This window comes from Ostrea edulis, chromosome 4 (genome assembly GCF_947568905.1).
Source record: "Ostrea edulis chromosome 4, xbOstEdul1.1, whole genome shotgun sequence".
NCBI classification, from domain to species: Eukaryota; Metazoa; Mollusca; class Bivalvia; order Ostreida; family Ostreidae; genus Ostrea; species Ostrea edulis.
In genome coordinates this window covers 3606602-3622078 of record NC_079167.1, presented here as the reverse complement: position 1 = coordinate 3622078, position 15477 = coordinate 3606602, and the positions used below count along the sequence as shown (strand labels likewise).

Here is a 15477-nt window from a genome sequence, read left to right as displayed (position 1 = left end):
ATAATAATAAATTGATCACAAATATTCCTTGAAACAGGGACGTTTGGACCATTGTCATTTTAGAAAGGTCAAGATCACTCATAAGATATACCTTATACAAGAAAAAAGTTATTTCAACAGTTTTTGAACAGGTCCTGATCACAAAAATAAGTAATAGGCAAATAGCTTTCAGACAAAAGTCGCTAAAGATCATTTTGTAAGGTCCAGGGCCCTTATTCACAAAACATCTTACGACTAAGCTGAAAAAAATTATTCGTCTGATAATCAAATACTGATCACAAGTATGTATTCAAGTTTGATAAAGCATGGATGCACTTTACATATTAAGTAAGAAAATCTACAAGAAATGAAAAATAAGAAAATTACAATATTCGTAAGATATATTCCCAAGGAATGAACGCCACATGAGTAGCCTCAAAGAGAACTCGGGAGATGGAGGGGGATGGAGGGAGATTGAGGGGGATGGAGGGAGATTGAGGGGGATGGAGGGGGATTGAGGGAGATGGAGGGGGATGGAGGGAGATTGAGGGAGATGGAGGGAGATGGAGGGAGATTGAGGGAGATGGAGGGGGATGGAGGGAGATTGAGGGAGATGGAGAAGGATGGAGGGCTGGTAGCTGTTAAACAAACATCCTTTCCTATTAAGTAACAACGGCAAAATCCCCATCTACAATTGTAGTATCAACTGGTCAATATAAAAATACTACTATCAACTGGTACTCTCCTTTCAATGGTCAATATAAAAATACTACTATCAACTGGTACTCTCCTTTCAATGGTCAATATAAAAATACTACTATCAACTGGTACTCTCCTTTCAATGGTCAATATAAAAATACTACTATCAACTGGTACTCTCCTTTCAATGGTCAATATAAAAATATACTACTGACCAAATGTGATATGAAAATAGCAAATCTCCTCAACAACAAATATTACAAATACTCTTCTTGCATAAAAACAAAACTTAAAAAAAAAACCCAAACCTTTACAAGAGAAGAGTACAACCATGCATTTATGATAAATAATAATTCAACAATATACAATATTAAATTTCATTTATAATAGATAATAATTCAACAATATACAATATTAAATTTCATTTATAATAAATAATAATTCAACAATAAACAATATTAAATTTCATTTATAATAAATAATAATTCAACAATATACAATATTAAATTTCAAGTAAAGTAGTGCAGCTTGTTATAAAATACCTTAATGAGTAAAGAAGATAACTATGATAAACAAGTAAAGATTGAAATCAAGTTTATGCATTGAGTACCCGTTGTTGCTCCTACTCCTGACCCACAGCTTCACCCCACTTCAATCCTATTGCAGGAATTAATCGGGTTTTAATTTTGCAACTCAGCTCAATATACTTTTGATGAAAATATTTTTTTAACCAATTGAAAATGAATGCAAACCCTAAAAAATGAACCCAAGAAACCCCAATCACCATAAACTGTGTTGGATGTTTGTGTCCATTGCAACACACTGGGGCATATTGGTTTGTTATATTCTAGATTTCCACCCCCACCCTACCCTACCCCTCCAGTTTAAGAGGCAATGAAGCTTAATATCACCAAATTATAGCTTCCTGAAATTTGCATCTTAAGAAAAAGCAAGAAGGGGACATAGTGTTTTACATACAGTAATACAAACACATTTTAGTTGACATAATCAATGTTGAGGACTTTCATATTTTCAGGAATTGCCAGAGAATGAGCTGTACTGCCCCCCTATAACGATCCGATGTGTGGACTGTCGAAATTTTGGTCGATACGTCCTAGTAGGAACCCACGTTATCAATTCCATTCACAAGTTTATGTATGTACCCACCACAAAGAAAGCAAAAGCGGCTCTACAGAAATTATTCCCAGGTAACCTGCAGATAGTTAAGTTCCACTCACAGTAGTGAATAGTCTCATTGTGTGTTTTTATGCATTCTAGTGGAATGTACTGTAACAGTGAAAAGATTAAAGGTCAAGTACAGCGATTTTCCTAAAACTTGAGTTTTATACATAAAAATGTATGGTTCACTAATGAATTAATTTCCATGGCCATTTTGACGAAAACCACTTGGCGTGTTTTACACGGTGCTATCAAACTTTTACCTGAGCAACCCATTATTGTTTAGTGACATGAGTTATTGCCTGTAACTTATGATATCAACTTTTATTAACTGTGCAGCGACAGACCGTTTACATGGAAAGGTTTTGCGATTATAGTACAATGTACTGCTTTGAATAGGAAAGTGAAATCAGGACGAGGATTAAGTAGGTTTTTTAGCCAAGAAGCCCTAATTTTGAAAATTTGGACACTGAAACTGAAAAGAAACGGATTTATATACGCAATGTGACAAACCACTACGATCTGTGACTCACAGTGAGCGACACTAGTACTTTAACGAGGATCAGGTTTCCATCAATCCTCGGGTATCATCCCCTGTTTGATTCCAGACAAAGTGCAGAGTGCTGATTAATGTAGCAATTCACACAATACAAGGGAGAGGGGTGCATTTTGATTTTTTTAAAAAATGCTCATTAAAAAAGGGGGGATGCACCCCCTCTCTAGACCCACCACTGAATCATATAGAATATGCTTTCATATTCATTTTAAAGTATTAAATCTATCTATAAACATTAATCCCAATTCTTTTAATGGGCTAGCCCAGTGAATAATTTCTAGCCGAGTCATTTTCGTTTTCCTCTTGACTCCGCCTCTGATGATATAATGTTGATCATATTATCACTATCTGGTGGCTTCGAAATGGGTACAGGCTCAAACATACAGGTCTGAATCCCTATACACAAGTCTATCTCCGGTATTTCATTGTCACTATCTATGATGTTGCTAAAACTGGTCATTTATAAAGCGGTGTAATATGTGTAAACAAATACACAGTTGTCTCAGATGACGTCATAGGAAAGGACAATAATTCTGTCATTCGTTTCTATAAATAACATTCTACATTTACCTGGATTTTTCAGAAAAACAAACACAGCAGTATATGTTTTCTAAATGGTTTTTGATTAACTGTAAACTTTATTTTCAAATCCATGTTTACCGTACTTGACCTTTATCGCAATTCACCTTTGAATTAGAACGCTTTGGCCGATATAGTATTGCGTTGTGTGACGACACAATTGAATCTGTTTGTAATACAATTGCGAAATGCAACAGAAACTCTCATTGGTCCATATGTATAAGTCCGCCCAAATTCCCTTATATACGGGAGTAGTCAGCATTTAAAAACATGACGGCCAGATGCTAGATGGAAAAAAACTTCAAAGGAAGAAAGAGAAAAAGTTGTATTCTTGTGTTATTGTCTCATAAATTTAATATCAAAAAAATTCCTAACATATTTTCCTACTATACTTGTGTCCAAACATACCTTCAAATATTTATTAAAGCCCCTTACGACCCAAAAACTCGATCACAGCTTTTGATGATTTCGTTCGTAGACGTAGCCATGTTAGGTAGCCAGTCAATTCGAATCCCGGTTCATTCCTATACTAGCACAATAGCGTCTAGATGTGTACTAATGCCCCACAAATATTTTAGCTAAATAGTTTAAATAATATACCACCCCAGTCCTATTAAATGATAATTATTCAAATAGCTAAACTCACGGCAATGCTGCTTTCGTTAGTCATGGGCGGCCGCGCCGGCCGGTCTCCATCTACTGGGCTTATGTAGCATTTTCGTTAATCAAGAGCTTATTTTACCTTTACAAAAACTGGTACAAAAAATGTTTTAATTTCTATTAATTATTCGTGTTGATAATAAATGAAGAGCGAATACATAACTTACAACCAATTTTATGAATAGATACCAATAGCAAGAGTTCAAATTGACCGGCTACCTAACATGGCTACGTCAACAAACGAAATCATTTGAAGCTGCGAGTTTTCGGGTCGTGTGTGGCTTTAATGAATATTTGAAGGTAAGTTTGGACACAAGTATATACAGTGGAGCCTCGTTAATCCGGACGCCATTAATCCGGACGCTTCACCTTCCGGACGATTTTTCTAGGGAACGGAATTTTTATACATTATTTTGCATCATTAATCCGGAAATTCGCGTTCCGGATCCGGACGGTCACTTTTTACTACAAAACGTTATAATGCATTAAAAATTGTACCGTTAATCCGGATGGTAATTTTGTTTAGGGAAGGTCTGTGTCGGACAATTTTAGCAAGGTGTAAATTATAAAGAAAACAAGCCAAACTGTCTAATTGAAGCGATTACTTGTACCCTGTCAACACCTCTCTCCAATTAGGTGGTGTGTGATGATAAGTCCGTTAGATAGCACGTGCCGATCGAGACATTGTATTGCCAATTTTCGCACATAAGATCTTTATTGCGTGTAGTGTTGAATTTTGTAAATAAATCTGTAGCATATTATTTTATAGTCTTGATCAATACCCTAATAGTATTAATAAATTAAACATCATGCCGTAATGATAATTTTTTTTAACTGCTGCACGTATCAGTTGTACTGATTCGTAAATTGATATCGGCTTATTCAAATCTAAAGAGTGTAGATTATACTTCTAGATTCTGGATTTTATTCTGTTGATTGGTGTGAAATATACATGTATGTTCATGCACATGTATAGATAGTATGATTTTTTAACGTTTAGAATGTCACGCATGTAGAATGTACCTGTGTACGATTGATTCTTGTTACGATGTTGTAGAGCTTTATTGCTTTCGAAATTTTAAACTCTGCGTAGAAGTGAGAAAATTACCATTTTTAGGAAAATGACAATTAAATTCTGTATGTACCTGTAATGTTAATTTCACCCGAGTTTTGTTCCGTTATTATCGCATCATGAAAATAATAGGTGCGCGTGACTAAATCAAAGCAGTAGTAGGTCTTGATATTACGAGCTTAAATGATTTTGTTCTCCTGATATTGTCTTGGATAATTATAGAATAAGAAAATAAATATAAAGTCTGGTAGATTGAATTTTGGTTAAAGAATGTTGTCAACTGACATGATAATCACGAAATTCTTATATCAACTTTGGACGATGAAGATTGTTTTAACAGACCGCCGAACCCGTGAACCGTGACAGATGGAAGTTACCGGCCTCTTTAAGAAGTAAAAGTGTGATGAAATGTTTGAATTGTAAATGATTATGTTAGTTACTAATGATTTAATTACTTATAGTTACATAAAGTGCTTCATTATTTGTTTTAGTGCATACGGTACACAGTTTTGTATCTTTTTTTTAGGGATCATATGTATGTACAGTGTAAGCACAGGCAAATACACTGAACACGTACATTAAATTTTAGTGCTTTGAAATACATGTAAATGTTAACATTATCATAATTTATTTACTAATGCAAATGGTTAAATCCAATGATAGAATGCGTTTAATTCACTATGCATCAATAAAGTAGGCACATATTGGCTACTTATGCAAAACTAGAAAATATGCGATTCAATTATCCGGACGCTTCATTTATCCGGACGATTTTGCTGGGAACCAAAGTGTCCGGATTAACGGAGCTCCACTGTAGTAGGAAAATATGTTAAGATTTTTTTATATTGAGTTTATGAGACAACAACACAAGAATACACCGATATCAGGCCTCAACCGTCCGCAGCTTTTTGTGATCCATAAATCGAAGGTTTCTATAAGAGGTGGATCTCCAGCTACACTGAATCCGCTCGAGAAAGTGGGCGGGCTGTAATCGGCCAATGAAAACTCTTGTTGTATTACATCAAACATGTCATTCAAATTGTTCAATCGTCTCATTCAATTTTGTCGTCACACAATGCAATACTATTAAATACTATATCGGGTAAAGCGTTCTATTGCGATAATTGAAAAATATTTTTCAGTCGATGTTTTTATGCCCCCCGAGATCGAAGATCGGGGGGCATATTGTTTTTGTCCTGTAATTCTGTCTGAAATTACCTTGCTAATAACTTTTGAACAGTAAGTGATGGAACTTTGATATTTCACATGAGTATTCCTTGTGACAAGACCTTTCCGTAGGTAGCAACATTTCTGACCCTGTAACCTTGACCTTGAAGTTTGACCTACTTTTTGAAAATTTTAACCTTGTTAATAACTTTTGAACAGTAAGTGATAGAGCTTTGATATTTCACATGAGTATTCCTTATGACAAGACCTTTCCATTGGTACTAAACCTTTTGACCTTGACATTTGACCTACTTTTAAAAAAATTGACACTTGTCATAACTTGTAAATGGTAAATATTAGAGCTTTCGTATTGTACATAGAGCATTTCTTGTGACAAGATCTTTTTACTGGTACCAAGATATTTGTCTTTGTGACCTTGGCCATCTTTGGAATTGGCCATTATCGGGGGCATTTGTGTTTCACAAACACATTTTGTTGAAATTATTTTCATTATTTATTTATGCATTTGTGATAATACTGGCAGCCTAACATTTTATACAATTAGTCTTGGGAAGTAATTTAACTGTTTATCATTTCTAGATGAAAATCCTGGTAAGAAAAATACTGCGCTTCAACAACAAATTGAGCCACGAATTAATTACATATTAAATAATTGGGTGTACTGGTGTCTTCAACATGTGGCATTTATAGTAGCAGTATATATAGGTTATATACATGTAGTGTATTATATACATGTAGTGTATTATATATATTATATATATATGTGTGTTTTGAAGATTTGACAACACTAGTAAAACGTAAGCGCTTTTATTTTGATCATAAGGCATTTAAAAAGAAGTGACTAAGTATCTTCTAAATTTGAGCCCATGATTTCAAAATAAAAAACCAACATGTCCTGTGCCTCTAAAAACATGATTTATTGCATAAAGTGCGAAGGATGTGGATAGTAAAACATTGAGGAAATAGTTGAAACTGGCACCACACTTCTGACCAGGATACGCATCCGTAAACTACACATCCAACAACCGGAGTATAGGAAAATCAAACGTAGTGAACATCTAGATACGTCTGTTTTTCCTCTCTATAAAGTCTATACGGACGGTGTACTGGAAAGGAAAGAAAAGGAAAAACATTTTATGCAGTTTTAAAACTGACATTGAACAGTTAAATTTAAAATCACATATAAATGGTGCAATTTATTTATGGTGTTTAGCCATGCTTTTTAACAAAGACACTATTGACTGTTTCTGAATATGCATTGTGACATCATTCTATTGTTTGTAACATCATGAATTTGCAACGTTTCAATGTCACTAGCTTGTTTTTTAAAAAAAATGTAAAATGCTTGATGATCAGAATGAAAGCACTTACATTTTACTAGTGTTGTCAATTTTTAAAAACTTTTTTTCTATTTATTGCTGGACACTGATATATGTGGAAAAAAATTGGAATTTTATAAAGCGAGTCCAATGCTTTTAAGCTTGATATAAATACTTACTATCCACCTGATTGTTTATTAGACATGAAACATAATCACCATTGATAAGAAAGATATGCACAGAAGATATGGATTAGATTTTGTTACATATATGCATGCAAATTTTTTCAAATTTAAAACTGTTTGTGGTGTTGCCAATTTGATTAAACTCTCAGCTGTTAAATCTTTCTTATACAGAACAATTAGCACAGATGAAATGTAATGAAATCTAGAACGTCTACATTCACATACTAATAGTATCACTGAACGGAATGTAAGCAAGGAAATTTGAATGCTGTAAACAGTGTTATTTTAGCAGTATCTATATGTAGTGCTTTTCAAGTTAACCTTATTCCATAAATTCATGTAAACCACTTATATATAACTATACATGTATTGTTCACTGACATCCAAAATGTTGTAGTCCATCATTATGTTATAGGTAATATGCAAAAGCTGGATATGTATTTTAACACAACAATTTCAGTGCATGAAAGTCTTCCAGGGGAGACATTGTTTTTGTACTTTCTGTTCATCCATCTGTCTTTGTACTTTCTGTTCATCTGTCACAAAATCTTGGGAACTCTTCTTCTACTATATGGCTTATCTGATAGATTTAAAACTTTGTACAATGCTTCATTGCCATTTGCAGATGTGCATATTGTAGGGACAGGAAGATCCAATTATTTTCCTAAAAGTTATTGTGGATCTAAGAGGGGTGGAGGATGTTAAAATAGCTTGTGAATGCTTCTCCTACATGGCTTATCTGGTAGACTTTTAATTTTGTACAATACTTTAATGCCATTTGCAGATTTTCATATTGTAGGGACAGAAGAATCCAATTGTTATCATTAAAGTTATAGTGGATCGGAGGGGTGAAGGGTATAAAATAGTTTGTAAACCCTTCTTCTGTATGGCTTATCGGAGTTCATAATGTCTATGTTCCTGTTTAAGCTTTCTCCTCCATACCTTGCAGTACATTAAGGGGAAGAGGTTTTATTTGGGGAGCTGGGGAGACATTTGTTTTTCATAAAAACAATCTCTAATTGATGTATGTAATTACTGTAAACCAACTTCTAATTGGTGAAGACTTTATTTCACGATTTACCAGTCACGCACTGATTCACGGTGACTAATATTCGTGACTTCGATTATCTTAAAGAAGTACAAGAGACATTAATGGCCTGGTTTGTGGCAAGAAATATTCACAATGATTAAGTTCCACTATTGTAGCGAAAATTTCTCGCTTGCAAAAAAAGTTGGTTTTCTGTATATGCTGTGAATATTCCATTGTCTGTTTCAGGGAAGGATCCCGATGCACCAAAGATTATAGAGACAAGGCCCACAGGAACAGTTAAAATTGAAGATGTGGGTATCAAACTTGATGAGAACATGCCCCTAATTAAAAAAGAATCTCCTGTAACAATTAACATGGTAATTAGTGGTATGGGTAATGAGGTGTGGGCCTAGGTGTTGTCATGTGATTTCTTGTGGTTGTCACAATAGAATTAGTCGTAGTCCTAGTCCACTGCATTACTCCACTGAACATCATATCTAACGTACTACCATCAAAACCTCTTGTCTCCTTGTACCTAGAGTGTCAATATTTATCCATCTTCAAAACTTACTGTAAATGTACTGTAAATCATGTTTTATTTGCAAGGACTTTATTTACACAGGGGTGCTTCCATGGCCGAGGGGTTAGAGCATCGCGCTTAAAATCACACGACCTCTCACCTCTGTCGGCGCGGGTTCAAATCCTGCTTGCGCCGGTAAGTGAGAAAGTTTACTTTCGGAAGGTCGGTGGTCTCTTCCCAGGTGCATTGTATCTGGGTTCTCTCTTCCACCAACAAAAACTGGGCGCCACCATATAACTGAAAAATTGTTGAGTGTGGCGGAAAACATCAAAAATCAAATCAATTTACACATAATTTCATGAAGATCTCCCCCCCCCCCCCCCCCCCCCAGTGCAAAAATAGAGTTCTAGTGGATAATAAGTTACTTGTATATGGTTGTGTGTAAGTTTATTACAAAGAGGATCATTTTTTTCATAGGGTGCAATGATACGGCTGAACACTACAATACACTAAGACTGTATCGTGATAGTTTATTCAACAATTTGTGTCTCTCTGTTCTACAATGAGACACTAATCATCTAATGAAAAGTAAAGATAACAAACAGTGATCAATCTCATAACTCCTATAAGAGAGTTGGGCAAACACGGACCCCTGGATATACCAGAGGTGGGATCAGGTGCCTAGGAGGAGTAAGCATCCCCTGTCGACTGGTCACACCCAAGAACGGCCTAACAATCATTATGAAACACGTTAGACAACATTTGACTCAATGATGGATTGTATTGGCAAACTAGATCATTATAACGACCATAGAATTTGCGAAATGCTGACTTTAAACAAGACTGTTGAAACTCCTGCACCATTAACTTGTTTGTCAGTAGCCTGCCTTGATTTAAAAACTGATCATACGCAGAACAAGCTCTCGTGTAACGAATCAGTTGAGATATATACACACCATTTGCAGGTGATAATGGAATATTGCTACATAAATATGGGAAGCTGAAATCATTCCGTTTATCATAAAGTTGAGTGTTAGTTTGCTGTTAATTCATATCTACTTTCAATAGAATATTTAAATATGAGGATAAGAAATTTATTGTTATTTTTTAAGTACAGTAAAATATCTCTATGTCGAAGTCCGAGGGACCTCGAAAAAACTTCGAGATAGCCGGGGGTTCGAGATATCCAAAATCGATCTTGGATATTTTTTTTGAAGGAGGATATTTTATGCATAGTATGGGATTTGCATTATAAACAACAACCCTGTTGCGGTTTTTTTATAGTTTAATGCAAGTTGATGAATTAATATTGTGGGATTTCAAAGACAAACATTTCGTTTATATATATATAAACATCCAATTGAATTCACAATGTGTTTCAAAATTAAGATGATCGTGCCGGTATGCTTACTTTAAGTTTACTGATGCCCAAGCTCGACTGGCGTGTAGTTATTGTGTTGTAATGAAAGAACCTATCACGTAAGAAACAAAAAAGACGGATTTAAAAAAACAAACTTTTAAATGTTTATTAAATAAATTTTCGTGTTTTCTCTGTACTAGTTTTAATGATGAAGCGTGTATTATTAAATGCATTATCGTTAATAAGAGCATTACCTTCAAGCGTACTTCGACGATTTTGTGCATTTATCTAACCCACATGTTAATGATATAGCGCGTGTTATTCAAAACACCATCCCTGAAATCGGGTGTGTTAGGTCATAATTGGCGGTGAAATTTAGCCGTAATGTTGGAAGGCTTCACTAATCACCCAAGCTGTTGAACCATTTATGGCGACCTGGGTCTACTCGAAAAAAGCGAGCGTGGATTAGCGGTCATTGATTATAATTGATGTAGCCGCAGGTGTGAATGTGTGACTTAACGACGCAAGGTATGGTAAGCAGAGCGGAAAATTGATTGCACTTCGAGATAAACCTGGTGAATTTGGGGTATGGGACCTTAAAAATACTTCGACATAAGTGGAGTATTCAAGATTACCGTGTTCGAAATATCAGAAGTTTTTTTCATTATATATATATATAGGGAAAACGGCTGGGACCGGCAGTCGACTTCGACTCAATCGGGGTATTCGAGATAAACCATATTCGAAATACAGATATTTGACTGTATATAGAGAATATTACATGCTAAAATCCATATCGTATGTCATATCAGCCCGATGCCCCATATCAGCCTGAGGGCCAAAGGCCAAAGTGTGAAGACATTTAAAGAGGGAGAAATGTGGTAGTCAGACAGGTTCTATCACTGCTGGCTAGATAGCTCAGTTGGTAGAGCACCTTCAAGGAGATTCATGGGGCCGGGTACGAATCCCAGTCTGGTCCATTGCATTTTCTCCCTTCCTGTTATAATATCGTTACATCCCTATAATTTCTAAGTGACATACGCAAAGTTTGTGCATATCATTATAGTAAACATAATAAGAAACTGACTGATTAAATTGTAAATACCTCAGTTCAAAATAAACCTACATCTTGAGATGATTGTTTGAAAATATTTTCTGAAACCTTTGGCATAAACGAAGCAAACCGTCTATAAGTAATTCAGAGTGACCTTCCTCTGCTTCAGGAACACTGATCTTGATTCTGCTTCTTTGTCACAATTTGTGAAAATGGCATGGAAATAATCCCTCGCTGCAAACCGTTCTTTGAAGAAAGATCAAGAGTATGTGCAAATAAGTTTATTATTGTGCTCACTAATATAGCAAGTAACATCTACACTCATACACACGCATGCACACAACAACACTCATACACACAAAAACAAAACAAAAATATAACAAAACAAAAAATATGAATTTACAGACAATTACACGTGTACCCGAGTAAAGCTAAATGTTAAGTTATGTTGCCTTATGTAGGAAAACCAGCAGACTTGTCTCTCGAATTCGAAATATGTTACACAGGATGGCGAAACAAAATACGTTGACTAAAGAGTTACCACACTTTACACAATAGTCGTTGGCTGTCTTCAGACACGTGGTGACACTTTGTCCATCACTCGCTCAACGTTTCTGTAGCCGTGAACGTATTTCCTGTATTTCTATAGGTCGTTCTCCAACGCTGTTCAAATATCTCGGAACACCATGTTATACATGTTGCGAGCACCTGTTCGAGCCATACAATAACACACACAGCTGGTCACCTATAATTACACAGTAACAGTCGGGGTTTTTACATATATATTATATACTGAAAACTTGCATATGTCGGGTATATTGTGTAATACAAATAAACTGGTTACATAAATTTAAAAAGAGTAACAAAATTTCCTAACGTAAACAAAAATAAACAGTTCACACTCACCGCTGTCGAAATGCTCAAAATTGTGTTCTCACTTTCCACACAGGAACATCATTCGAACACCCGTACTAAATGTGCATACAACGCAGGCCCAGTAAACCACACAGGTAAAACTCGAGACCACACAGGTCTATCATTTTTACAAATTGGGCGGACACACCTTCCCATTTCCACGGCCTGGTCAGAACTAACACGTAAGCATTTAAAAACCGGTCTGACACCCGTGACCAGCTATCCGTAACGACTATATGGTGAGAACAAACTATGGAACGCCATAACAAGCATAATAAAACAAACTGAAATTGTGACTTTCTTTTATTGTAATTTTTGCATTAAATTTCTGGAACAGTGTGATTTACATAATTTGTAGGTTGTTTTAATTAATCATAGACAGATTTTTGAGATAGAAGGTGGCAACATGTGGACAGCAGAGTAATGAACCCCTCATTGATTTTTCACCAAATAATGGAAAGAAATTCAAATGTTTTCATAGCGACATTTTGATAATTTATGAAAAATATGTCGCATGAAAAAAATACAACAGCAATATCTCGTCTTGATTTGAATGTATTTTATTGTATGTAATATATACAAAAGGATCAGAAACAAGTTCTTACAACTTACAAGTTCTTCTTCAAGAAAAAGTCTTGGGAATAATAAGTGATTTACAGTACTTATTTCAGGGTGATCTTATTGTAGAACTTTTTGTGTCATCTGTAATCCCCTTTAAATTCATTAATTTTTAGAACATTTTAATTTGTTGCTGTAGAAATAGGTGGAAAGTACACCAAAGACAAAATGTATAATTGCATGATAGTAAAACCCAAATACACTGTTCATATTGTGTAGAATTACTTCAAGCTTAAAATGGTTTTTGTGTTGCTTTTTAGTGTGTGGAAGAGACATAGGGAATACTTTGTCTGGCACTGAGTGTTTGTTAGTTTTTCACTCAGATTGTCAGGGCTTTGATGCATATTGCATCACAGTTTGATGAAACAATAAGGAAATATATTTTGCAATGTGAATGTTGAAATACATTGCTGTTGACACATATGTTCCTTAATACTCTAGAAGATGTACAAATACTTCAGTAAAATTAATAATATCAAAAACATAGAAAGTTAAATAAAATGAATTAAATTATTATTCAGAGGGGTCTCTCATATGAAGCATATCTTATATCTGATTTTAAAGGACATGTTTGAAAGGGAAAAGTGAATGGTGGTTACAGCAGAATGATTTGATTTTTTGTTAGATAAATGTGAAACAGAAGAAGACCGAAGAGAATTCTCGCCGGAAGAAGAAGGACTCTATTGAAGATGAGGAAGAAATGGATCTTGAAAGTATGGATTGGTGGAGCAAGTACTTTGCTTCTGTAGAAACTCTCATTCGGGTGAGTTTGGTTGTCATGAAAACAGTGTATTACTTGAATGACCCTAGATGTTCATTTAACGTATAGTTTGTAACAGTATCAAGTTATTTCATCCCACATGAAAAATTCTCATTTTCGATAAGAAAGGGAGGTAAATGATTTATCCACCAGAGGGCGTGTGAGCAGGTGCCATGTGATGTCATCCCAAACTGTGTGCTGCTTGTATCCAGTCACTGCATGCCCCTCCCTACCAAGCACACCCAGTAGATGATAGTGGCAAATGGACCATCTGCATGTCAAGCTTGAGCTTGTGTTGTTTTGAGAAGAAACTTCAAATGCAGAGTCTATTAGAATATTATTTTCTGAAAGAGTTCATTTTATAGCTGTGTTGTAGGTGTAATAATATCACTGTCATTTTTTTTTGGTAATCTTATTTATCTGCTGATTATGTATATAACCACAGGAACCAGACCCTTCAACCAATCAGGTAACAGCTTCCACCTTTCCACGGTGATGGTTTTTCCGATTTGTCTTTTTTCTCAGTGTTTCTGGTTCATTGGCACTATCTGCGGCACACACTCATCCTATGATTGTCTGGACCAAGCATCATGTGCCTTTGTATTGTTATTTTTTCTGCCATGTTGTATTTTCGATATCTTGGTGAACTGTTATATCACCCATCAATTCCCTTGTATTCTTATATGGTTATATTGGTGTCAGTTTGTACACACTGAAATTTATCTTGTATGAATGTACATTGCATTTGCTTCATGTGTTGTATTCACGTGGCAAATTATCATTTTTATTCATTTTCATTAGTCATCAATTATCATCAGAGACATTATGTGTTGTGATTTATATCACGTTAAGTTGATACTGTATTTTGACAGAGACATATATAACAGAGATAAGCAACTCCTACGGTGGCATGTTTGCCGCTTCATGGTAGGGTTCTGACTCCGGGGCAAGCCCAAAATGGTCGTAATAGTGTTAGTATTGTGTATAATGTTTGAGTATTTTCTTCATTACTACCGTTGATGTTCAATAAAAGCTGAATGCATATTTAGCAAGAGTGTGAAGGCCTCTACCAAGATTGTAAATTTCAGGATCTCTGGGGTGGTAAGAGGCTCCGACTCTAGGGCGGGTCCTAAATAGTCATATAGCCATATAGTGTTAATTAAAGATTAATAGAATCCTTCATTAGTACGAGTGTGGGATAGGGAAATTCCACCGAGGGGACAAGATTCGCAGTCTAGGACGAGGCTTTGCCGAGTCCTAGACAGCGAATCTTGTTCCAGAGGTGGAATTTCCCTACCCCACACGAGTTAATAATGAAGGATTATTTTTCTCACATTTTACCTACAGTTTAGTGCATAAATTTAGGAGCTTTGAGAAAATTCTAAATCATCAAAATCCTCATTTGAACTTCGATGCAAAAACTAATTAGATAGGCAGAAAGAGCGTATCCGAAAATGGTTTACACTATAAGTGTAAACTAAAAAACCCAAGGTTGTCCAACAGAAAGCTATATACATTAAAATTTAAAGATAACAATACAAAATATTTTTGCTTCACCGTGTAACGTAAATCTTCACCGTGTAACGTAAATCATAGAAAATATATGACGTCACAATCAAATGACGTCGCAGCAGTGTGAGACAGAAAAATCTCACATGGCTGTCTCACATGGGTAAAGTCGATCTCACACTGGTGATAATGTGAGAAATTGATATTACATGTATATTCTGTAAAGTCTTTCATCAGTATGGATACTTTCGGAGGCATTTGTGTTTTAAGAACATATCTTGTTTTTACTGTTGCT

At 35.3% G+C, this 15477-nt stretch overlaps 1 protein-coding gene and 1 long non-coding RNA gene across 13 annotated transcripts in view; one reads left to right on the top strand and one right to left on the bottom strand.

The window, feature by feature from the left end:
* The window catches only part of LOC125671554 (otoferlin-like), a 161872-nt gene that overhangs the window by 91001 nt on the left and 55394 nt on the right, over window positions 1-15477 (top strand). For 5 of the 12 annotated variants that reach the window (XM_056161633.1, XM_056161636.1, XM_048907336.2 and 2 more), the window contains 4 exons: window positions 1715-1886; window positions 8693-8823; window positions 13539-13676; window positions 14119-14142. In XM_056161633.1, the coding sequence (XP_056017608.1) occupies window positions 1715-1886; window positions 8693-8823; window positions 13539-13676; window positions 14119-14142 (465 nt within the window). The remainder of the gene's footprint in view (window positions 1-1714; window positions 1887-8692; window positions 8824-13538; window positions 13677-14118; window positions 14143-15477) is intronic. The other 7 variants (XM_056161640.1, XM_056161637.1, XM_056161639.1 and 4 more) reach the window with 3 other exon arrangements.
* LOC130053929 (uncharacterized) lies at window positions 11465-12490 on the bottom strand. Its single transcript, XR_008802156.1, has 2 exons — window positions 12287-12490; window positions 11465-12125 (listed from the first exon to the last, which is right to left on the bottom strand). It is a non-coding gene; the product is annotated as an uncharacterized LOC130053929 (long non-coding RNA).